Below are 24,904 nucleotides of genomic sequence, written 5' to 3'. Positions count from 1 at the left end.
GTATATGCAAAATGAGACAAATGTCTAATTGGTTGTTTTCATATATCTAAATACGTATTCTCCCCAACCTATTCCTCTCATTGATGTAATCTCTCTTCCTAGCATAAATAATCTGGTTCCTGACCCTATCAGCACCGTGTTTCTTACATAAACAATAACGACCTTTGACCCCTATCCCGCATTCAGAACACGTATAGTTTATGTGTCCGCGCCTGATGTAATAATTGTGTATACCGCAGTAAATATCAACACAGCGTCGATTACATAGAGTCGTCTTCCCCATGAGCGTAAATTTGCAATTATTCATGGTTATACATCTATCATATCATTTGTCTAAATGCAAATCACATAGATCTACACTAGTGAATAGCTGAAAATCAATACAGCAGATAACCCAATAATCACAAATGCGACCTCACGGTTCTTTTGTTCCTCTGACGGTGTATAAAACTGACTCATTGTTGGTCTCGGTATTGGGTCTAGTTTTTTCCCAAAAACGAGGTAGTATTCGTTCATGGCATATTCGACATCATTAAACGTTTTAATTGAATGTCCTTCCTTAATCAGTTGTTCATGAATAAAGTCTAATCTCTTAATTCTCTGCTGCGTATATTGTGACTGGGCTGCTTGGAGTTGTTCCATTGCTTCGTTATGTCGTTTACGCACCTCTTCAACTTCTTTAGCGTTTGATTCCCTCATACTAGAAAATAAAAAATTACTCCCCGAAAAAGCTAGAGCATTAACAATAGCTCCACCGACCATCATCGCAATTGTTGCCATATAAAATGTTCAAATGTTCGATAATATAATATATTCAAATGTTTAATTACTTCATTATGTCTTCCGCAATAAGCCCTTGTTTGATGAGCATATCCTTCGTTGCCATTGCTAATCCAATATCCAGAACCATCATACCAATATCATAACTATTAAAATCTAGCTTGGGAGGTGTGGCTTTAGTAATCATTTTAGCCATACGAGCATAGCCAATGGCCAAGCCGGTGACCACCGCTGAATGATAAGTCGCGTTTACCAACATTTTACCGTCTGTAGCTGGAGTAGTCATGTCCTTATAGCATTATATGCGGGCTAACCTCTAATTGAACTTGTTGTTGCGGCGGGGGTGACGTTTTCTCTCTCCGGTCTTATAAAAGAACCATACAGCCGCTATACCAGCAACTCCTACTAATGCCCATGTTTTAATCGGATTAATATTTGAATTATTTATTAATTTCGCTTTCCTCGCCAGTCCTCCCTTTCTTCCTGCAGCTATTTGGGGGGGGGTTCTTAGTAACTCTAGCTTGTTTTTGTGTTTGTGGTGCATTCACATGTTGTATTTTCTCATTCACTGGTGGTTCCTCATTCACTCGTTGTTCCTCGTTCACTTGTTGTTGCGTTTCCACAATCTGTTGTTCCTCGTTCACAATCTGTGGTGTCACCTGTTGTGATTGTGTTTCCGCAATCTGTTGAGTCTCCATTATTATTAAGTGGGCATGTATGTTTAAATTGACAATACCTAGCCGTTATTAAAGCTGTGGTGAACGGAGCTAAGAACATTCCGAATCTATGATAAAACTCCCAGCTCACTGAGCTTATAGCGTGTTCGATGAATGGGTCTTTCTCTAGAGATTCGCATAAATACATGTGATGTTCTGCCGGGATGGGGAGAAACGTACTAGCTACGACTGTGTATAGTTGTAATATAGACAACCCTATCATTTTAGTCATGGTAGCTCCCAGTCTAGACTCGTAACGCGTGTACAGTTTTTTAATCTCTTCGTCTATCATGTTATCAATTTTTTCGATGGTATAATTTTCTCCCAAATATTGAGAACATTTTCCACCGGCTACCAAAGCGGCGAGTCTTTCTCTATGTTTATCTAAAGATTTATCTGTAACATCAGGCTCAGATTCTTTGAGCATTTGTTCGATGAGTTCGTCGCATTCCATAATGTAATACCTAAGGAGATATTTAAGTCTAACATAATATAATATGACATATCCAATACATCCCGTAATAATGAACTGTTGCGAAAGAATGATGATTTCGAACCACATTTTATGTCATATTAACCGCTAATGTTCAATTTGCTACATTTTGCTAAGCAGTTGCTATAATTTTGCTACAATTTGCTACATTTTGCTACATTTTGCTAGGCAATTGCATAAGCAGCTGGTTGATTGGTTTTTAATATGAGTTTACAGTGCTTCGTTGCTGATAACAGTTTTCTGACTTTATCTCGTTCACCCTTGGTATAAATGACATCATTTTCGCGTAAACATTCCTCGAATGAATCTCGGTCTTTGCAATGAAACAGTGCTACCCATTTGGTCTGCTCTCTGAGATCTTTCAGGACAGAGTTGTATTTTTGAGTAAGTACCCAAACGCTATGTTGAGTATGCCGACCGGAGAATGCTAAATACGAAAGCATATCTTTCTTTTTGGTGAGTTCTTTACTCGCGCTGCAATCGTCTATTACGAAAAGGGTTGATTCTCCTTTGTATGTTTCATGACATACTCGGAGACAGTCTTGTAAACGATCGCCCGGATCGACTCTGTGTACCCCGTTGTCATTCATTACCCAATCTCTCGATAAGTATGTTTTATTAACGCTTATAGTCGGGCACAGAATAATAATATGATCGAAAAGGTCCCGATAATGACTTTCTAAAATATCTAGAATAAAAGCTGTTTTTCCACAGCCCGTTTGCCCGCATATGATAGCGCAGTGCGGATCTTTAGGTAAAAGATTATTAATAGATTGCTTGCACGAATCTCCCATTCTGTATATTAAGTTGCGCATCCATAATCACGTACAAATATATGTTTAATTTACCAGCTGATTCCTGAAGCTTTGTTATCTGTATGGTGGCACCCTCGCTAGCATTTTCTATTCTCCTCCCACTGCCGTGTAGTTGGTCATCGTCCGTTGTTCGCATGTCGAGCCATAGCGCGTACTTCGTGGTGAGGTATTCACCCATCGATACACTCCCGAGAGACAGATCTTTCACGACCGAGTTAACTTCCGGGGAACGTTTTATAGAAGGAAGTTTTTTAATCTCATCCCACTGGTGATACGCTAGCATTCCTTGGCTATATAGTTGATTAGGAACGCCCTCGATAGTCAATTCTACTTTTGTAATCTTGGGATTGTAGAACTTCTCGGTATTTCTTTTAAACGCATCTGAGGGGTCCTCGAACAACATTAAAATACCCTTTACGACCTCGTGGGGACGTTTAGATTGATATTCCACATCGTATCTTTTTTGTCACTCGTGATCTTTCGGTGTCGCAGCACGCGATCGTACAAAATGGCTAAACTTCCTGAATAATGATTACGAATTTGTCTGGCTAATTCGGGATCCATTATCATATCGTACTCCAGCAAGATATTGTCCATGGAATAGCTAGCATCTTCAGCAGCTCTGATTACTCTGCCGTAGTCATTAAAAGTGAGTTCGTATTCTAACCTATCGCCTAGGGATGCTTGATAAAAGGGCATGTGGGAATCTAGTAATTCAAAGTCTAGGGGAATATAGAATCGGTTACCTAATGCGTCAGCAACGGCCTTATTTTTTTCGTTGGTATCAACACCATTTTCAGCACCTACGCGCAGTCTCAATGTGTTCTTATTACAAATACCTTGGTACTGTAAGTTTTCCCGCTCTTTATCCGTTCTCCAGAGATCCATGTAACAATAGTATACATCGCTATCGTCGATACTCAAAACCTCATTACCGCTTATTTTAATGGCGATTTTCTTAACGATAGCACAACCTATGTTCTGAACGGGCTCTCTGTTAACGTAGGTAGAAGTCAAACTAATTGTAAATGCTAGTCGGACAGTTCCCGGAACTAACACATCGTGTGCGCCGAGATTAGGAAAGCGTACCAGAAGCATTTGATTCTGATCTATGGCACTAGGGTTATTAGTTATAGTTACAGACTGACGAATTGCTTTGACCCCTAATGGATCTCGAAGTCTACGTTGTGGGTTTAACTTGCGTCCGTATTGCGAAGACATTGTTATATTGAAAACATGTACCCTATGTTTAATATAAAAATGGATGACTATGATCTAGATACCTTTGATAACCATGATAACCATAATGCAACCGAAGATACTGATGAAACCAGCTTTAGTGGCACGAATCTTAACGATGAAACTTTGAACCCAACCGTAAATAATGAACTTTTGAAACTATCCGTCAATGATTATTACGATACCTTTAAAGATGTTAGTCCTATTGTTCATGACTATTCAAAGTTTACGATAGATAGTAAAGGAATATTGCGACTGTGTGGCGAACCGGATATTGATCTTATGCATTCTCGTACTCGTAAGCCCCTAGCCTTCCTTGTCTACTATAGCCGGTAAACACGGCATCGATTTTGTTCGTAATAAATTAGGTTTGGTAGACTACTACCGACGAGAAAAACTTCCCGCGAAGACTACTAAGGTTCTTAGGACTGTGTGTGATGAACTCGGTAACACCGATAATTTGGAAGGAGCCTCAAACGTGGTCTCGGACGGACTCGGAAAAATCTTGGCCACCTACTATGATAATTCCATATTACAGGTATCACCATCCTTGGAGAACGATATTAGGGAATTACGAGGTCTTGACAAGGCAATGCAAACAATACGGGGAGAATTCATCAATAATACAGCCAAGCCATTCGAACTCGACAAGCATATAGCTTACGAGAAAACAAAACTCAAACAGGCGCGCGATGAGTTCAGTAGACGCAGCGTAGTGGAAAGACTGCGTAACCTAGAATACGAAAGATCGGCCCGCCTCGAAGCTGCTTCCAGTAATGAAAAGGTACTTCGTTCGCAAATAAGTCGTATTCGAGAAACTATCGATCAAGTCCTCAACGATGACACTACACTGGCCGATAAAATTAAAACATTGTTCAGAGAACAGGGAATAACAATTGCCAGTATTTTAACCGCGTTGGGATTTATTATATCGACTTTGACTCTCTCGTTAACAGGTGGCAGTACAGGTGGTGGCGGGACACCTCCTAGTGATAAAAATGGTATAAAAGAGTGGATAAAAAAGCATTTAAAAGCATTAGGTTCAGCACTGGGAAAGCTCGCTGAGAAAGCCGCGGCTGCACTTCCCGGTATAATAAGGAGTGTTGTTTCCTGGCTATTGAATTTATTAGCTAAGACCACCACTTGGCTTAGTCAAAACTTATGGGGGCTGATCGTAGCAATTGCAGGGCTGTTGTATGTATTCGCTAAGAACTATTTAACCACCAAATCATGAGTAAACCAACCGTGACTCCACCCACTACAAGTGCTGTTTTTTCATCGATATGTTGTTGATTTTTAGCCGCAATATGCGGTGACACTTGTGCGTCAGTAGATGGTTGTGAAACATGTGGTGTTTGCGGCTTGACTATTCCTTTTTTGCCCATGATCGTTTGCGTTATTAATTCGACGTTCATATCTGAGTTTATACCTGGTTTTTGTTGATCGGTAGCAATAACAATTCTATTATTATAACCTATCACTTGACCGATCTTAAGTGTCATATTACTCGGAGACATGTATATTCCCGGTGCATAAACAAAGTCCACTTTGGATTGAGCGTACTGTAATGCATCTTGAAAACGCTTTATAGACGATGGTATGTCAACTGGTGAATTAATGGCGTCCTCCACGTTTGAGACAAACTGTTTTTGCACATCGAGCGCCGTCCCAGAACCGATTCCCGTTCGTGTTTGCGATTGTGCACCGAGAATTGCCCATACATAAGTTCTTATCGATTCATTAAATCTTATAACTCCTGGGTTAGTAAATTTATTTTCCGTTTTATCATTAAGAAATTCATTCCAAGCGTCTCCAGGTGGTTGCTCAACTTTTTGGATGGTGAAAGCAACACCACCCTTAAAGTTCATACGATCATCTCTCCACTCGTTACTTGAGAGAGCAAAGCTCGGAAGGAGCCGACCCCATTTCAGTAAATCATCGCTGACTTCTTTAACAGAGTGTGCACCAGCGTACGGAATACCTAGACCATGGTTTGCTCCTTTAATACGCCAATCTTTACTCGTAGAAACATTAAATTCATTACAAATACGCTCATACGCCCCCCTATTATACGGATTATGTGATGCATTCCACGCTCGATCCTGCGGTAATGGAGCACTAATTTCTTTAAGTATACGTCTAATCTGATAGTACACGTGAAATAATAAAACAGACTTATTTAGCATATATCCTGGGGCATTAACAGATACGCCACATCCCGTTGTGGCACACCATACGGCAAAGTTTAACTGATTCTGCCAAAATTGCATTGGATTGTGAAACCAATCGTGCACCATTTTATCGCTAGTTGCCGTGACCCTGTACTTTTCAAAGAAATCAGGGAATTTAACGGTAAACTCAGCACCAGAAGCAGTTACTATAATCGATTGATTAGTAATGTATCTCGATTTCATATTTAAGTTATGATATAGTATCATTGTATATTTAATATGTATGTTACACTCTCGGGAATAACAAATGGTCAGTCTATTGAACTGCTTCATACTATCGATAACTCGGATGGACAACTCGAAGTCGCTATCTGTGACGTCACGTATTACCCACGGTGGACCAATATAAATGCTGCGAGGGGTTATAATAATGAGACAGAAATAAATGGTAAAAACTACATTATACCTGATGGGTATTACAGCGTATGCTCACTCAATGATGAATTTTTTAAGCCTAATGGAGTTAGTCTAACACAAAATGAGTCGAATGGGTTACTGATTTTAAACGCTGGAACAAAGGATGTAAAGCTTTACGAGAACTTAGCATACACACTTGGATGGAGAGGAGAAATATAAGACATCAGATCAGGGACTCAATTTACCAGATTTAGTTCCCTATAAAGAGTTGTGCATCCATCTTGATCAAATCAGTACGACAGATAATATTCAACAAGAAAGTCCTTCAACTCTACTCAGATGTGTTCCAGTTAAAGATGAAAAATACAATCGCGGTAGAACGGAATCTTTCTCAACATTACAATATAAAAAATTAAAGCGTGGTATTATTTCAGACCTCAAAATTTCTATATTAGATGTAAAACACAAACCTGTGCATATAGGATACTTAAGTGTAACACTCCATATTATAAATAATGGTTGATTCCATATTTAAGTTATGATATAGTATCATTGTATATTTGATATGTATGTTACACTCCTGGGAATAACAAATGGTCAGTCTATTCAACTGCTTCATACTATCGATAACTCGGATGGTCAACTCGAAGTCGCCCTATGCGATGTAACGTATTACCCGAGGTGGACCAATATAAATGCTGCAAAAGATAATAATAGGATAATGCTATTATCCGCACGTGGTACTGTCAAATCCATTACTATACCTGATGGGTATTACAGCGTAAGCTCACTCAATGATGAAATTTTTAAGCCTAATGGAATTAGTATCACACAAAATGAGGCAACTGGGACAGTGAAATTCGACCATGAAGAAACTATAGTTTTATTGGACCAATCAGCTACACTTGGATTTACACGCTTAATTGGCACAATATACAAGTTACCAGATCAGGAGGTTAAATTACCTGATTTAGTTCCCTATAAAGAGTTGTGTATCCATCTTGATCAAATCAGTACGACAAATAATATTCAACTAGAAAGTCCTTCAACTCTGCTCAGATCTGTTCCAGTGAAAAATGAAAAATATAATAGTGGTAGAACGGAATCTTTCTCGTCATTACAATATAAAAAATTGAAGCGGGGTATTATTTCAGACCTCAAAATTTCTATATTAGATGTAAAACACCAACCTGTACATATAGGATACTTAAGTGTAACACTCCATATTATAAATAATGGTTGATGCATCAGGCCCTGGAACGCTCAGACAATGTAATACAATTGCGCTTTCCGATCTCGGAGACACAGAAGGATTTGATAAACCCGGTTACAATGGTAAGTTATACGCTTTACACTTACACGATAATGTATACAAGCGGAAAGAAGTCACATTCACGGGTAATCTAGAAGATTGAAGCGATGTCGACGTTAGTAGACTCATTAAAAACACTTCGTACAATATTATTCGCAACGACGATAATAAATGGACTCTGGTCGACGCAAACATCGAGTGGCTACTGAATATCGTCATTACCCCACCTTATGCGATGATGGGTAAGGGACATAATTTAACTAAGATAATAAATAGTGGCATCATACTCACGGCTTATATCCCTTCAAAACGAAAAAGTGTGTTAGTCACTCCCCTGCCAGAAAACCCAGGTCATATGTTATATAGTCGTCCGGCCTTAAAAAATGTTACTTTAAATTTGGTTACTGAATTTGAAGATATTAAAGATAACTTGAGTGCAATACCTAATATTTCTACGCTTATTATTGAAGTCTTGTTCGGAGATGTACTGGAAATGTGCCTTCGAAATATTACAGGTCTATTGATTAAATGGCTCAAGAAACACCAACGTCAACGTTGTAGTATTATTCATATCGGAGCATCGCCCGTTGCAACCCTAGAGGGGGTCCAAATTATTAAAAGTGGTAGTATTTCTCTTACTAAGATATTCTTGCCGTATAATATACATTTGATAAGATTGATGTATAGTCTCAAAACATTTAAGCAAGACCAATTAAAGACTATTATATGATCGTAATATACACTATGAGTTTATATCCAGCGCTCGATGAAGCATTTGAAAAGATGGAAACTGTTGATGGATTTCGATTACATCAAATAAGCGACATAAAACATCGAATAGAGAAGGATAGGGAGTTGAGACTTGGATTGTATAAAAAGTATCGTAGAGCCGTGAATGCTCTGGACGGAGTTGACACCGCGCTTGTAGCAGCTGGCATGGGACTCGGTGTAGCTGGTGTCGGTTTACTATCAACTATAATCGCCGCGCCTATCGTGCTCGGCATGGAAATAGCCGCTGGAGTCTCGGGACTTGCAGGAATAGCGATAAAATTCATTTCTCGTAGGTTACAAAAGAAAGCATTAAAACACGATAATATTCGGATACTTGCCGAAGCAAAGTTGAACAGCATTGAGGATCATATTTCGACAGCAATGGTCGATTGTAAGATATCCGAGGATGAGTTTCGTTTAGTGCTGTCGGAGCTCACCAAATACAATTAAATGAAGCAGGAGATTCGATCAAAATCTCATAAGACCAATGGTATTAGCGAGGATGAGAAAAAAAAGTTCATAGAACAGGAGAGGCAACAAGCGCGTCAATTATTCCGTGCCAAAACCAAAGAACTGGTTGGAGATTAAAAATATCGTTTGAGCACATTTAGACAAATGCTTACATAAATATATATAATAATGGAAAAAACTATTAAATGGAGAGAAATGCCACAAGGTTTTTATTATATCAGTGATGTCAAACCAACCAAATACGGTTATCAATTGTTTCTTATCAATTTACAAGAAGAGTGTAGTTATATAGTCTGGTCTCCTAGTAAAATGAACGAAGAACTTAATAAAAATGTTGAATATCGCTTTATCGATAAAAATTATGAAGAATATTTTTATTGCCATTTAGGCTCATCTAAAGCAATGATTGGCCCCAGGTATTGGTGAGCTAGACCCAATTTAACTTAATCTCATGACTATCATTGAATCGCATCATCATTTACGCATAAAAAATTCCCTCTGTAGTAGCAGTATAGGTATATGAATCTGGCTCCAGTGGAAGTGGTCCAGAACCCCCATTACCTATACTACTTGACATGTACATGTTTAATTGGCCTAAAATGATTCTTTGAAGACATGTACACATTAATTGGCCTAAAATAATACTTGGATGACATGTACACATTAATTGTCCTAAAATAATACTTGGATTACATGAACATGTTAATTGTCCTAAAATAATACTTGAATAACATGTACATGTTTAATTGGCCTAAAATAATACTTGGATGACATGCATTGTTCTAAAATAATACTTGGATGACATGTACACATTAATTGTCTTAAAATAATACTTGGATAAAATGTACATGTTTGATTGGCCTAAAATAATACTTGAATGACATGTACACATTAATTGTCCTGAAATTATACTTGGATGACATGTACATGTTTAATTGGCATAAAATGATTCTTTGAAGACATGTACACATTAATTGTCCTAAAATAATACTTGGATGACATGTACACATTAATTGTCCTAAAATAATACAGTCAAGTCCCGTTAATCCGACATTGTTGGTTGCATATGATTATGTCGGATTAATGAGTATGTCGGATAAACGAAATTAGGTATTATCAACGTTCGTGATCGAAAATTGGACAACTACGCGATAGATAACGATTCAAACATGTTGTAATAAAAAAAGGAAAAAGGAAATATTCCTATTGTTGTGTTACATTGTTCGCAGAATATGTTTTCTAATCATGCAACCACTAAAGTTTAACACAAAACACAAAGTTTATCTCTGCAGCCATTTAAATATGCAGCTACTCGCCGACTCGTCTCGCATCAAAACACGGGGCTATGTACTCGTGGGCAGATGACCATGGAGTAAGCTGATCACCAAGTCGGATTAACGAGACTGATTAATGTATGATTTCAGCAAATCGTTGCAAATTAGGTGTGTCGGAGTCGGAGTGCGAGACTGTCGGATTAACGGGTCTAAACAACACTGATTTAATCGGTTCCCATCATTTGTTTTGGATAAAGCCGATTGTCGGATTAACGAGTGTCGGATAAACAAGACTTGACTGTACTTGGATAACATGTACATGTTTAATTGGCCTAAAATAATACTTGGATGACATGTACACATTAATTGTCCTAAAATAATACTTGGATAACACGTACATATTTAATTGTCCTAAAATAATACTTGAACAACATGTACATGTTTAATTGGCCTAAAATAATACTTGGATGACATGTACATGTTTAATTGGCCTAAAATATTACTTGGATGACATGCATTGTCCTAAAATAATACTTGGATGACATGTACACATTAATTGTCCTAAAATAATACTTGGATAACATGTACATGTTTAATTGGCCTAAAATAATACTTAGATGACATGTACACATTAATTGTCCTAAAATATTACTTGTTGAACTGGTAGACAGCTTTTTTCAGGCAATAACCTTGGGTTGGCCTCAACAATAACATGTCGGAACAATAACTCCAAAGTCTTCCCTAGATCTATAAAGGAGATACTCTATATAAAATATCCCTGATGTCCAAACATTATATGGTTTCAAAATGTAATTTGGTCAAATTCTGATAAAACCATCAAGTTTCCTATCTACTTTTGGAAATTCTGCAGAGGATTGTAGCATGGTATTTTGAATTAAAGTCAGACTCCACTGAAGGATGAACAGTCCATGAAAATATCTGTACTTATATTTACCTGGAATGGATGTCGACACAGCGTCCTCTGGTTGACCTGAGGCTCTTCCTCATCTGTCTGCATCATCAGATCAACCAGCGCGTTGCCTGGAAATACAACACTATCTACTAACTCCTATGTTATATGTGTAGGTTATATGTCATGTGTAGGTTATATATGTAGGTGATATGTCATGTGTAGGTTGTATATGTCATGTGTAAGTTATATGTGTAGGTTATATGTGTAGGTTATATGTCATGTGTAGGTTGTATATGTGTAGGTTATATGTCATGTGTAGGTTATATGTGTAGGTTATATGTCATGTGTAGGTTATATATGTAGGTTATATGTCATGTGTAGGTTGTATATGTGTAGGTTATATGTCATGTGTAGGTTATATATGTAGGTTATATGTCATGTGTAGGTTGTATATGTCATGTGTAGGTTATATGTGTAGGTTATATGTCATGTGTAGGTTATATATGAAGGTAATTTGTCATGTGTAGGTTGTATATGTCATGTGTAGGTTACATATGTAGGTTATATGTCATGTGTAGGTTATATGTGTAGGTTATATGTCATGTGTAGGTTGTATATGTCATGTGTAGGTTATATGTGTAGGTTATATGTCATGTGTAGGTTGTATATGTCATGTGTAGGTTATATGTGTAGGTTATGTCATGTGTAGGTTATATATGTAGGTTATATATGTCATATGTAGGTTATATATGTCATGTGTAGGTTATATATGTAGGTTGTATATGTCATGTGTAGGTTGTATATGTAGGTTATATGTCATGTGTAGGTTATATGTCATGTGTAGGTTATATATGTAGGTTATATGTCATGTGTAGGTTGTATATATGTCATGTGTAGGTTATATATGTAGGTTATATGTCATGTGTAGGTTATATGTGTATGTTACTTGTGTACGTTATATGTCATATGCAGGTTGTGTATGTCATGTGCAGATTGTATATGTAGGTTGTATATGTCATGTGTAGGTTATATCCATAGGTTGTATATGTCATGTGTAGGTTATATATGTCATGTGTAGGTTATATATGTTGGTTGTATATGCCATGTGTAGGTTATATGTGTCATGTGTAGGTTATATATGTAGGTTGTATATGTCATGTGTAGGTTATATCTGTCATGTGTAGGTTATATATGTTGGTTGTATATGCCATGTGTAGGTTATATGTGTCATGTGTAGGTTATATATGTAGGTTGTATATGTCATGTGTAGGTTATATCTGTCATGTGTAGGTTATATATGTCATGTGTAGGTTATATATGTAGGTTGTAAATGTCATGTGTAGGTTATATGTGTAGGTTATATATGTCAAGTATAGGTTGTATATGTCATGTGTAGGTTATATGTGTAGGTTATATATGTCAAGTGTAGGTTATATATGTCATGTGTAGGTTATATGTGTAGGTTATATATGTCAAGTGTAGGTTATATATGTCATGTGTAGGTTATATATGTCATCTGTAGGTTATATATGTCATGTGTAGGTTATATATGTCATGTGTAGGTTACATATGTCATCTGTAGGTTGTATATGTCATGTGTAGGTTGTATATGTCATGTGTAGGTTATATATGTCATCTGTAGGTTATATATGTCATCTGTAGGTTATATATGTCATCTGTAGGTTGTATATGTCATGTGTACGTTATATGTGTAGGTTCTATATTTCATGTGTAGGTTGTATATGTCAAGTGTAGGTTATATATGGCATATGTAGATTGTATATGTCATGTGTAGGTTGTATATGTCATGTGTAGGTTATATGTGTAGGTTCTATATTTCATGTGTAGTTTGTATATCTCAAGTGTAGGTTATATATGGCGTGTGTAGATTGTATATGTCATGTGTAGTTGGATTTGTCATGTGTAGGTTGTTTTTGTCATGTGTAGGTCGTTTTTGTCATGTGTGTGACAAGCATCTCACCATCTTGTCCATACAGGCGGAATGCAAACTTGCAGCCAGGGATGGTGACTTTCTCCATATCCTCACTCAGCTTGATACGGGCCTTGCTGTTCACCTCAACTAGCTGAAACACACACACACATGTTGTAGCAAGCACACACAGAAAGGATCACTGATACATAGAGGGCACAGCAGTATTATGCAGAATGTACAGTAGTTTTCCAGATAGCAGATGACACTGCACATGACCAATGCAGCTTGGCAGCTGAAGGAAGGTGAGCAATGGTACAACGGTGGTCAGTCAGCACTTACACGAGGGTCCACCAGCTGTGTGACAACTGTCACAGTCACTCACCTTGAACACACATCCCAGAGCAGGTTGCTTCTGGCAGGTCACCAGATGGGTTCCTATTCCAAAACTGTCAATGGCATGACCCTGCACAATGGAAAATAACACTGGTTCACCTATACAATGATGTGTAGTGTGTAGGAAGTTTAAAGATTGTAGACTGCAGTACATTCTCAGGAGAGGAAATACTAAATAGCACTCATTGTTTCATCACATCTACAACTCAACAACTGCTGATGTAACATGCCAGAGACTCTGAATTCTCACTAAACTGTAGGCATGTACCACTGTTGACACACTTTACTATAGATTGACATACAAAGGCAACAAATCAGTTGGCTGAGTGACGTGCAACAATCTTCAAGTATTGACATACAAAGAAAAATACAAATATATCTGTTGGCTAAGGGAAGTGAAACATTATTCTGTTGTTGACATACAAAGACGACCTACCTGTTGGTTGAGGGAAGTGCAACATTATTCTGTTGTTGACATACAAAGACGACCTACCTGCTGGTTGGGGGAAGTGCAACATTATTCTGTTGTTGACATAAAAAGACGACCTACCTGCTGGTTGAGGGAAGTGCAACATTATTCTGTTGTTGACATGCAAAGACGACCTACCTGCTGGTTGAGAGAAGTGCAACATTATTCTGTTGTTGACGTACAAAGACGACCTACCTGCTGGTTGAGGGAAGTGCAACATTATTCTGTTGTTGACATACAAAGACGACCTACCTGCTGGTTGAGGGAAGTGCAACATTATTCTGTTGTTGACATACAAAGACGACCTACCTGCTGGTTGAGGGAAGTGCAACATTATTCTGTTGTTGACATACAAAGACGACCTACCTGCTGGTTGAGGGAAGTGCAACATTATTCTGTAGTTGACAAGCAACGACGACCTACCTGCTGGTTGAGGGAAGTGCAACATTATTCTGTTGTTGACAAGCAAAGACGACCTACCTGCTGGTTGAGGGAGTGTATGGTGTCCTCGTTGATGTCATTACTGGCCACTATGGCCAGGCTCTCAAACCAAGGCAGGCTGTACCTGCAACACAGTGTAAAGGTATACTTCACATTATACTGCAAATTCATGACGCTCAAGTCGCACAATTACCAAATTCCTCTTTTCAGATTTAGGACAATTTTGTCTTACTTGTCTGCAATCTTCTTGAAGGTGTGGCGCACATGTCTGGAGAGATAGGACAAGTCACCACTGTCAAGTCGGATCCCACAGGCCTTGTAGCCCACCTCATGAAGTGCCATGGCAACAGTGCAAAAGTTTGGCAGGCCGGACCTGATCACATCATATGTATCGATGAGAGCAATGAGACTGTCAGGAAACGCCAATGCATAGGTGATAAAAGCTGCAAGTTCACCATCACGCACTTGATCTGATAGGAAACCTAGGCAAAGCAAATGACAAAGTTACCTCTGTATCTGGAACTGTATCCTATCACAGGATACTATACAAAGTGCAAACATGCTGTAGACAAGACAATGACAAAGTTATATTCAGATTATCATCAACAGGATGGCGCTCTTAAGACAACTTTTACGTATTGACTTACTGGCTTAATGTTTTGTTACCTAAGACTTTGGAGAGCTCTTGCTGCCATTTCAAACATATATTAACAAAGTTCACTTCTTCTTTGGTGTCAGGTTTGCAGAGTGTCTGAAAGAAAGAGAACCAAAAATGGGTCTTTCAGATTAAAAACGATGTTTTATTGGTCTGTTTTCAGTCGTACAAATGGGTATCTCTCATACCCTCACTTCTAGTCGCACGTTTAACAGGAAGCCAGAAGCTGGAATGTAAACATTAAACTTGTTTCCGTCCGGTTGCGCACGCACCTCCCTATGACATGTCACAAATCTCGAAGAATAAGCCATCAAGCAGGACTGGACTGGATTACTTCCCTGTGGGGATGGCTGGGTGGGAACGTACGACTGAAAACAAACCAATAAAACATCGTTCTTAATCTGAAAACCCCATGTTTTAGTCTGTTTTCAGTCGTACAAATGGGTAGAATTCGACGGAACACTGGAAGGAGGGTCGGGAAAGTAATCAGGAAGTGACCTCTTTCACGTCGAATATACCAAGTGCCTCACCCCTGTAGTGACAATAGAACATTCGACCAGATGCACGGACAAGACAAGTTGTTTATCACGAACGCACAGCATGGTTAATGCTCTTCGATACACAACTAATTATCGATGCGACAGGACAACTGCACGCGTCAGTTGTACTGCGATCGAAGTGGGGTCGACGTATAGTTTAGTTACAGAGCAACTCGCAGTATACAAGGTAACTAAAACAGCATGGTTAACGCTCTTCGACCCACAAGTAACTATCGATGCGACAGGACAACTGCACACGTCCGTTGAATTGCGATCAAAGTGTGGTGGGCATATAATTTAGTTACAGAACAAGTCGCCATAGTCAAGGTAACTAAAAATAACATGGTTAATGCTCTTCAACACACAACTAATTATCGATGCGACAGGACAACTGCACACGTCAGTTGAACTGCGATCGAAGTGTGGTCGGCTCATAATTTAGTTACAGAGCAACTTGCAGTATACAAGGTAACTAAAAAATACAAGCAGTACTATATAGTATGGGAAGACGATGCATACACCAAATAACCATAATAAAAAAGCCGAAGTACTGCACACAACAAAAAACCATAAGAATGCGTACATTCACCAACAGCTTTTATTGTAACCTGTTATATGGCACGAAGTGTCGAGCAAAAAGTCCAAAGTGAATAAAGCACAAATTCACTGATTTTTCTGAGAGATCTGTTGTGCCACCACGAGTGGACCAAACTGTTTGAGTCCTTCAACATCTTCTGTTGAGATATCTCTGAGATAATGCGAAGCAAACACTGAAGTAGATCTCCAAAAGCAGCCCTCCATAATAGCTTGCAGCGAACAATTACTGTGGAGTGCTAATGCTGAAGCTATGGCTCGAACTTCATGCGGATGAGAGGAGGTGGGAGGTGTGAGTCCTTGCGCCTCGTAAGCTCCGAGAATTACCTCTCTCAACCAAAAGGAGAGAGTATTACGTGTAATCTCTTTCTTTGCATTAGTTGAGAGCGGTATGAACAGCCGTCGAAAATGGTGTCGTCGCTGTTCAGATCGCTGCAGGTAAATACGAAGCACACGAACTGGGCACAGGGTGAGATCAGCGTGATCATGAGGGCCCATAATGGCAGACAAGGAAGGAATGTGGAACATTCTCGAATCTTGGCCAGGAAGTTGATTTTTCGCTAAAAAATCCCATCTGAGACCAAGATGGACGTTGCCATGGTTATGCTGATCGAACGTAATCCGACCGACGTCAATGGCATGTATTTCCGATACTCTCGCTGGCCAGCGAGAGAAGGAAAGCCATTTTCTCAGACAATAAGTTGAACGCGACCTGATCTAGAGGCTCGTAAGCCTGACTAGACAGGTTGCGTAGAATGACATCGAGGTCCCAGGCCGGCGGTTGGAATTTACGTGACTGATCTTCAACCATGAAGGCACGTAGAATCTTCTGCAACTCCGGTAATTTAGTGAGCTTGTCGCCCGTAGGAGACGGCACCACTGAAGCCAAAGCTGCCAGATAAGTCGAGATCGTCGACCCTTTCAGACGCTGAGATGACCAGAGATAGACTAGGAACTCCGCCACCGCCACCTGTGGTGGGGTTGCTACCGCCGTGTTGAAGCCATGAGACCTGGCGAAAATGGAGAAAGTGGTCCACTTGTCATCATACAACTCGATGTGCTGATGAGACAAGCGCTGCCGCTTTAGCCGAATATCCTTTCTTCATTAACTAGGTCTTAAGCAAACCCAGGCGTGAAGCTGGAAGTTCTTTATCCCCGGTGTCGTCGGTGTGAGGATGAAGAAGGAGGTCGTCTCGATCTGGCAACGGGAACGGTGGCTGATCGATGATCTGAAGAAGTTCCGGGAACCATGTTCTGGCCGGCCAATAAGGCGCGACCAAAAGCAGACGTAGGTTGGGCATTTGACGAACTTTCTCCAGTATCGATGGAAACAGCACCGTTGGCGGAAACGCGTTAGCGTCTAGACCCTCCCACGATGTCGCTACAGCATCGTGGTCTCATGCCCGTGGGTCTGGAACCTGCGACACGAATCGAGGGAGGCGGTTGTTATAGCGGGTTGCGAAGAGATCTATTTGGGGCAACCAGAGTCGATCTGTCAGCAGATGAAAGACTGTCGGATGGATCATCCACTCCGAGGGAGACGGCCTCGATGGTCTCGACAGGGCGTCGGCTATCACATTCTTGGCCCCCGGGATGTGATGGAGGCGTACGCCCATGTCCAAGTCGTCGACGAGGGCGAAGAACCTGAATGTCCGGTCCAGAAGGGCCGCTGACCGAGTCGTTTCCTGTTTGTTGATGCAGTGGACGACTGTGGAGTTGTCCGACTGTATCATCAGCCGTTTCCAACGGAGTCGAAGTTTCCAGAGCTCGACCGCCTGAATCACTGCAGTTGATGTGGAGGACCTTTTCTTCTGGCGACCACAGCCCGGCCGTTTGGTCATCCCCGAAGTGTGCTCCCCAGCCTTCCAATGACACGTCTACGAATAGGTGTAGTATGAACGGAGGCTCGCTCATAAAGACACCTTTCGCAAACGTTCGACAGCTGGAGCCACCACTCCAGATGACAACATAGCTGCGCCGGAAGTGGAACCAGGAGATTGGGAAACTCCAGGTGGGGGTACAGCAATCTCTGCAGCGGACGAAGTTGAAGACGACCTAGGCGAGTCAGGTCTTGGGCCGATGTCAACAGACTGTGGACTTCCTGCTTCTGGAACTCGGAAGCTATCGGAAGCTATCGAAGCTATCGGTACATGGAGAAGGTCTATCGAGATGAGGAAGACGTTCGGTAATATCAACTGACGCAGAGAGCTGAGGGATATCATGGTGAATGTGTTGGGTTGTTGGAGATATGTTGCGTTGAACTTTTAGAGATTGAAAATAAGCAGCATCTTTGTGGAGTTTTTCTTGGGTACTAGAAAGATGAGTGAGTAGTACCCCGGCGATGGTGCCAATATCCCTAGGCGAAGTACAGCCGCCTTTTCCACCAACGAATTGATGGCCTCTGTCAGCCGATCCGTTGGTGGAGTGTGGAATGTCGGGGATGACGTCAGTGGTGGCGTCGATCTCAGGCGTGGGGCGTAGCCTGTTGTCAAAATGTTCTGAACGTAAGGGTAGTTGAGGAAAGCCCACTTGTGGACATAGTGATGAAGTCTCCCCCCTACCGGTAGCTCGTCCAAAGGTAGTGTCACCGGGGGAGACTCCAACGACGGAGACGGCGGGGGAAGGGACCTCACTTCCTCCCCTGTTGGCTCTTTCCCCCTCTGGGATACTTGGAAAAGGAGACCTGGCGACCTTTCCTGTCCGAATCTCTCTTGCGGGACGGCTGTCGAGGCATGTCCCTACGAAAGGCCCGTTGCACATTCTCTTTTCAGTAACGTCATCGTGGGGCGTTCGAAACTGATGGCCGTCTTGACAGGTTGTGTGAAGCCGAAATGATGATGTCACGCTCGGTTTCCCTGGAGTACTTGTCCAGAACTGCGTTAGTACGACCGTCAAACAACTGTTGCAATGACCACGGGGCCTGTAAGAGTGACCTGCCATGACGATCAGGTAGTTCAGTGCAGTCGATGTAACCATGGCGACGTGCCGTAGTAATCTGGCCTGATACATATCGGGACTGGGCGAGGACGTCCGTGTTCCACCGTTGCATACAGGTGGAACCGATGGCACCGTCCTGTCGTCCTTGTCCTGGGGTTCTTTCTCCTCAAAGTACACTGAGAGGGCCTGGATCGCTGTCGACAGCATAGCAAGCGGTTGTAGCTGGTGACGAACAGCAGTGTCCATGGATTCCAAATGCCTGTCTTCTACTAGAATCTTGGAGGGCGCTGGTTTCTTGAAGAGTAGCCCCCAATCCAAGTCCCTACTCATTTACTGTCTCTCGACGAGGCACTCGACCTGTCGTCCCGACTGATCTTCGTCAAGCGGGTAGTATCATCAGCAGGCGGGTCTTTATCAACTGATTTCTTGGGTGTGGCCGACTCGCCACCCCCAGGGCCGGATGTGGAGGGTGCAGAGTCCAAGGATCAACCCGATGACCTTCTCTGCTTGTAGTGCTGGTCAGCAGCCCGCTTTGCCAACGCACGAAGATACAAGTTAAAGTTTACAGAAGACAAGTGCTCACATTCTTTACAATGTTTATCCCACGAACACATTGAAAACTTGTCCTTAATGATGCAGGAAGGACAATACTTGTGACGGTCTTCTTTAGATAGTTTTCTTTGACACGAGGCACAAATGCCCGACATGTTGCAACGTGTAAAATCAAGTCAAACAGTGAAACACGTGTTGAACACAAACAATGGATTACCAAGGATTATATTCCAGGAGTCTACAGGTAAGACATATTTATTATTATTATTACTTTATTAGAACAACAACTGTAGACAAGCGATAAGTACTAGTAGAATACAAACTAGCAGTCTACTAGAGCGACCAGTCGTACATTCCCACCCAGCCATCCCCACAGGGAAGTAATCCAGTCCAGTCCTGCTTGATGGCTTATTCTTCGAGATTTGTGACATGTCATAGGGAGGTGCGTGCGCAACCGGACGGAAACAAGTTTAATGTTTAATTCTAGCTTCTGGCTTCCTTTTAAACGTGCGACTAGAAGTGAGGGTATGAGAGATACCCATTTGTACGACTGAAAACAGACTACCGGTAAAACATAATTGATGTGCATAACTGCACAGAAAGCATTACATTTATTGTCATTTTCATGAACCATGATTTGTCACAATAATCACATCAATACTTAAAAGAACCATCATACTGAGGCAAGAGAGTTAACTGACTTTAAAAGTCCAGTTTCCAACCTTTCCCATCTAGGCTGGAATTACTGGGCTCGTTGCTAGTGCCGCCAGTGTCTATTACAAGTTATGTTCCTTCTAAGCCTCTACTATGGACAAATCAGATTCCACCTCTCGTATCACTTGCGTTTGCTTCAAACAGAATGGCGGTGCCCAGTCAGGATGATCTGATCGATAATCAAGATCTATATTGTGATAAAACAGGTCTTACATTGCTAAATACATCAAATCACGTGAGCACCTTGATTAAAAACATGAAAAGATTTGGAAAATATCTCTTGACAATGAGTTGGCGGTGCACATGCTTTTGCAAATCCTGCAGTCAACGAAATCTGCATGACAGTTTACGAAACAGATTCTGATTTGGTTGCATGATTTTGATTGAACTATGCATAGACTCCAGTCAAAATGTAACTCCATAATACCAGCCTAGTTCGGCAAGGATGATAACTGGACTTTTATGGTCAGCTAACTCTCTTGCCTTGGGAAGATAAAAAGAACATGAAATCATAAAATATACCAATAAAAAAATAAATAACTAATAAACTAATAATTAGCCAATGCATGCAAATCACCTATGAACATTTTAATATCATAGCCATAGCCAATTTCTAGAGTAAGAAGACAAATTTCCCCGGTCCCCACTTCAGCCCCTGGTTAATACATGTACCAAGTTTGGATGGACAAGAAAGAAGTGAGCAAAGCTCATATACACCCGTTATCCCCGCTGGTCAACAACAAATAGTAAATAGTTTGTTAATTAATGAAATATTACATATTTCTAACTGATTTTAACTTCAATGTTTTAAAAACTAAGATTGAGTTCCAGTGACAATTGACACCACCCCCCCCCAATCTCCCATGTTACCAGTGTTCACTACGAGGAAGTAGATCACCATCAACACCTTTGAATAAAAATTTGATTGAGGAATTACATCAGAAGAATTATCAAAAGGACCAAAAATTGTTGACAATGTCAGATAATGTACTGGGAATGTCAGAAAAAGTATCAACAATGTAAGATAATGTACCGGGAATGTCAGATAATATACAGACAATGTCAGATAATGTACCGACAATGTCCGATAATGTACCGGGAATGTCAGATAATGTATCAACAATCTCAGAAAATGAACCCACAATGTCAGATAATGTACCTACAATGTCAGATAATGTACTGGGAATGTCAGATAATGTACCAACAATGTCAGATAATGTACTGGGAATGTCAGATAATGTACTGGGAATGTCAGATAATGTACCTACAATGTCAGATAATGTACTGGGAATGTCAGATAATGTACGGACAATGTCAGATAATGTACGGACAATGTCAGATAATGAACCGACAATGTCAGATAATGTACCCACAATGTCAGATAATGTACCGACAATGTCAGATAATGTATCAACAATGTCAGATAATGAACCGACAATGTCAGATAATGTACGGACAATGTCAGATAATGTACGGACAGTGTCAAATAATTCTCAACAATGACGGATAATGTACCAACAATGGCAGATAGAGTACCGACAATGTCAGATAATATACTGGGAAAATCCGATAATGTACCGACAATGTCAGATAATGTACCGGGAATGTCAGATAATGTACTTGGAATGACAGATAATGTATCAACAATGTCAGATAATGTACTGGGAATGTCCGATAATGTACCGACAATGTCAGATAATGTACTGGGAATGTCCGATAATGTACCGACAATGTCAGATAATGTACTGGGAATGTCGGATAATGTACAGACAATGTCAGATAATGTACTGGGAATGTCAGATAACGTACCGACAATGTCAGATAATGTTCCGACAATGACAGATAATGTACCGACAATGTCAGATAATGTACTGGGAATGTCCGATAATGTACCGACAATGTCAGATAATGTACCGACAATGTCAGATAATGTACGGACAATGTCAGATAATGTACCAACAATGTCCGATAATGTATCAACAATGTCAGATGATTTACTGGGAATGTCCGATAATGTACTGACAATGTCAGATCATGTACTGGGAATATCCAATAATGTACCGACAGTGTCAGATAATGTACTGACAATGTCAGACAATGTACCGACAATGTCAGATAATGTACCGACAATGTCAGATAATGTACCCACAATGTCAGATAATGTACCGGGAATGTCAGATAATGTATCAACAATGTCAGAAAATGAACCGACAATGTCAGATAATGTACCCACAATGTCAGATAATGTACCTGGAATGTCAGATAATGTACAGACAATGTCAGATAATGTACCGACAATGTCAGATAATGTATCAACAATGTCAGATAATGTATCAACAATGTCAGATAATGTACCCAAAAAGTCAGATAATGTACCGACAATGTCAGATAATGTACGGACAGTGTCAAATAATGTTCCGACAATGACAGATAATGTACCCACCAAGTCAGATAATGTATCAACAATGACAGATAATGTACTGGGAATGTCAGATAACGTACAGACAATGTCAGATAATGTATCAACAATGTCAGATAATGTACCGACAATGTCAGATAATGTATCAACAATGTCAGATAATGTACCGACAATGTCAGATAATGTATCAACAATGTCAGATACTGTACTGGGAATGTCAGATAATGTACGGACAGTGTCAAATAATGTTCCGACAATGACAGATTAATGTACGGACAGTGTCAGAAAATGTTCCGACAATGACAGATAATGTACCGACAATGTCAGATAATGTAAGGACAGTGTCAAATAATGTTCTGACAATGACAGATAATGTACCAACAATGTCAGATAATGTACCGACAATGTCAGATAATGTACTGGGAATGTCCAATAATGTACCGACAATGTCAGATAATGTACCCACAATGTCAGATAATGTACTGGGAATGTCAGATAATATACAGACAATGTCAGATAATGTACCGACAATGTCAGATAATGTATCAACAATGTCAGATAATGTATCAACAATGTCAGATAATGTACCCAAAAAGTCAGATAATGTACCCACAATGTCAGATAATGTACGGACAGTGTCAAATAATGTTCCGACAATGACAGATAATGTACCCACCAAGTCAGATAATGTATCAACAATGACAGATAATGTACTGGGAATGTCAGATAACGTACAGACAATGTCAGATAATGTTCCGACAATGACAGATTAATGTACGGACAGTGTCAGAAAATGTTCCGACAATGACAGATAATGTACCGACAATGTCAGATAATGTAAGGACAGTGTCAAATAATGTTCTGACAATGACAGATAATGTACCAACAATGTCAGATAATGTACCGACAATGTCAGATAATGTACTGGGAATGTCCAATAATGTACCGACAATGTCAGATAATGTACCGACAATGTCAGATAATGTATCAACAATGTCAGAAATGTATAAACAATGTCAGATAATGTACTGACAAAGTCAAATAATGAACCGACAATGTCAGATAATGTTCTGGGAATGTCAGATAATGTATCAACAATGTCAGATAATGTATCAACAATGTCAGATAATGAACCAACAATGTCAGATAATGTACCGACAATGTCAGATAATGTATCAACAATGTCAGATAATGTACCCACAATGTCAGATAATGTACCGACAATGTCAGATAATGTACCGGGAATGTCAGATAATGTTTCAACAATGTGAGATAATGAACGGACAATGTCAGATAATGTACCCACAATGTCAGATAATGTACCCACAATGTCAGATAATGTACCGGGAATGTCAGATAATGTATCAACAATGTCAGATAATGAACTGACAATGTCAGATAATATACCAACAATGTCAGATAATGTATCAACAATGTCAGATAATGTATCAACAATGTCAGATAATGTATCAACAATGTCAGATAATGTATCAACAATGTCAGATAATGTACGGACAGTGTCAAATAATGTTCCAACAATGACAGATAATGTACCCACCAAGTCAGATAATGTATCAACAATGACAGATAATGTACTGGGAATGTCAGATAACGTACAGACAATGTCAGATAATGTATCAACAATGTCAGATAATGTACCGACAATGTCAGATAATGTATCAACAATGTCAGATAATGTATCAACAATGTCAGATAATGTACTGGGAATGTCAGATAATGTACGGACAGTGTCAAATAATGTTCCGACAATGACAGATTAATGCACGGACAGTGTCAGAAAATGTTCCAACAATGACAGATAATGTACCGACAATGTCAGATAATGTACGGACAGTGTCAAATAATGTTCTGACAATGACAGATAA

At 40.0% G+C, this 24,904-nt stretch overlaps 1 protein-coding gene across 2 annotated transcripts in view; it reads right to left on the bottom strand.

Annotated features, from left to right (window-relative positions):
• The window catches only part of LOC124136456 (nicotinate phosphoribosyltransferase-like), an 80,658-nt gene that overhangs the window by 31,145 nt on the left and 24,609 nt on the right, over window positions 1-24,904 (bottom strand). For both annotated transcript variants that reach the window (XM_046502370.2, XM_046502371.2), the window contains exons 6-11: window positions 15,275-15,359; window positions 14,841-15,090; window positions 14,648-14,732; window positions 13,688-13,768; window positions 13,354-13,456; window positions 11,415-11,500 (exon numbers count right to left, since the gene is read on the bottom strand). In XM_046502370.2, coding sequence (XP_046358326.1) covers window positions 11,415-11,500; window positions 13,354-13,456; window positions 13,688-13,768; window positions 14,648-14,732; window positions 14,841-15,090; window positions 15,275-15,359 — 690 coding nt within the window. The remainder of the gene's footprint in view (window positions 1-11,414; window positions 11,501-13,353; window positions 13,457-13,687; window positions 13,769-14,647; window positions 14,733-14,840; window positions 15,091-15,274; window positions 15,360-24,904) is intronic.

Source organism: Haliotis rufescens, unplaced genomic scaffold (genome assembly GCF_023055435.1).
Source record: "Haliotis rufescens isolate VD_foot unplaced genomic scaffold, xgHalRufe1.0.p SCAF_1, whole genome shotgun sequence".
Lineage (NCBI taxonomy): Eukaryota > Metazoa > Mollusca > Gastropoda > Lepetellida > Haliotidae > Haliotis > Haliotis rufescens.
Note: the sequence above shows the minus strand (reverse complement) of the source record. Positions and strands in the feature narration are given on the sequence as shown.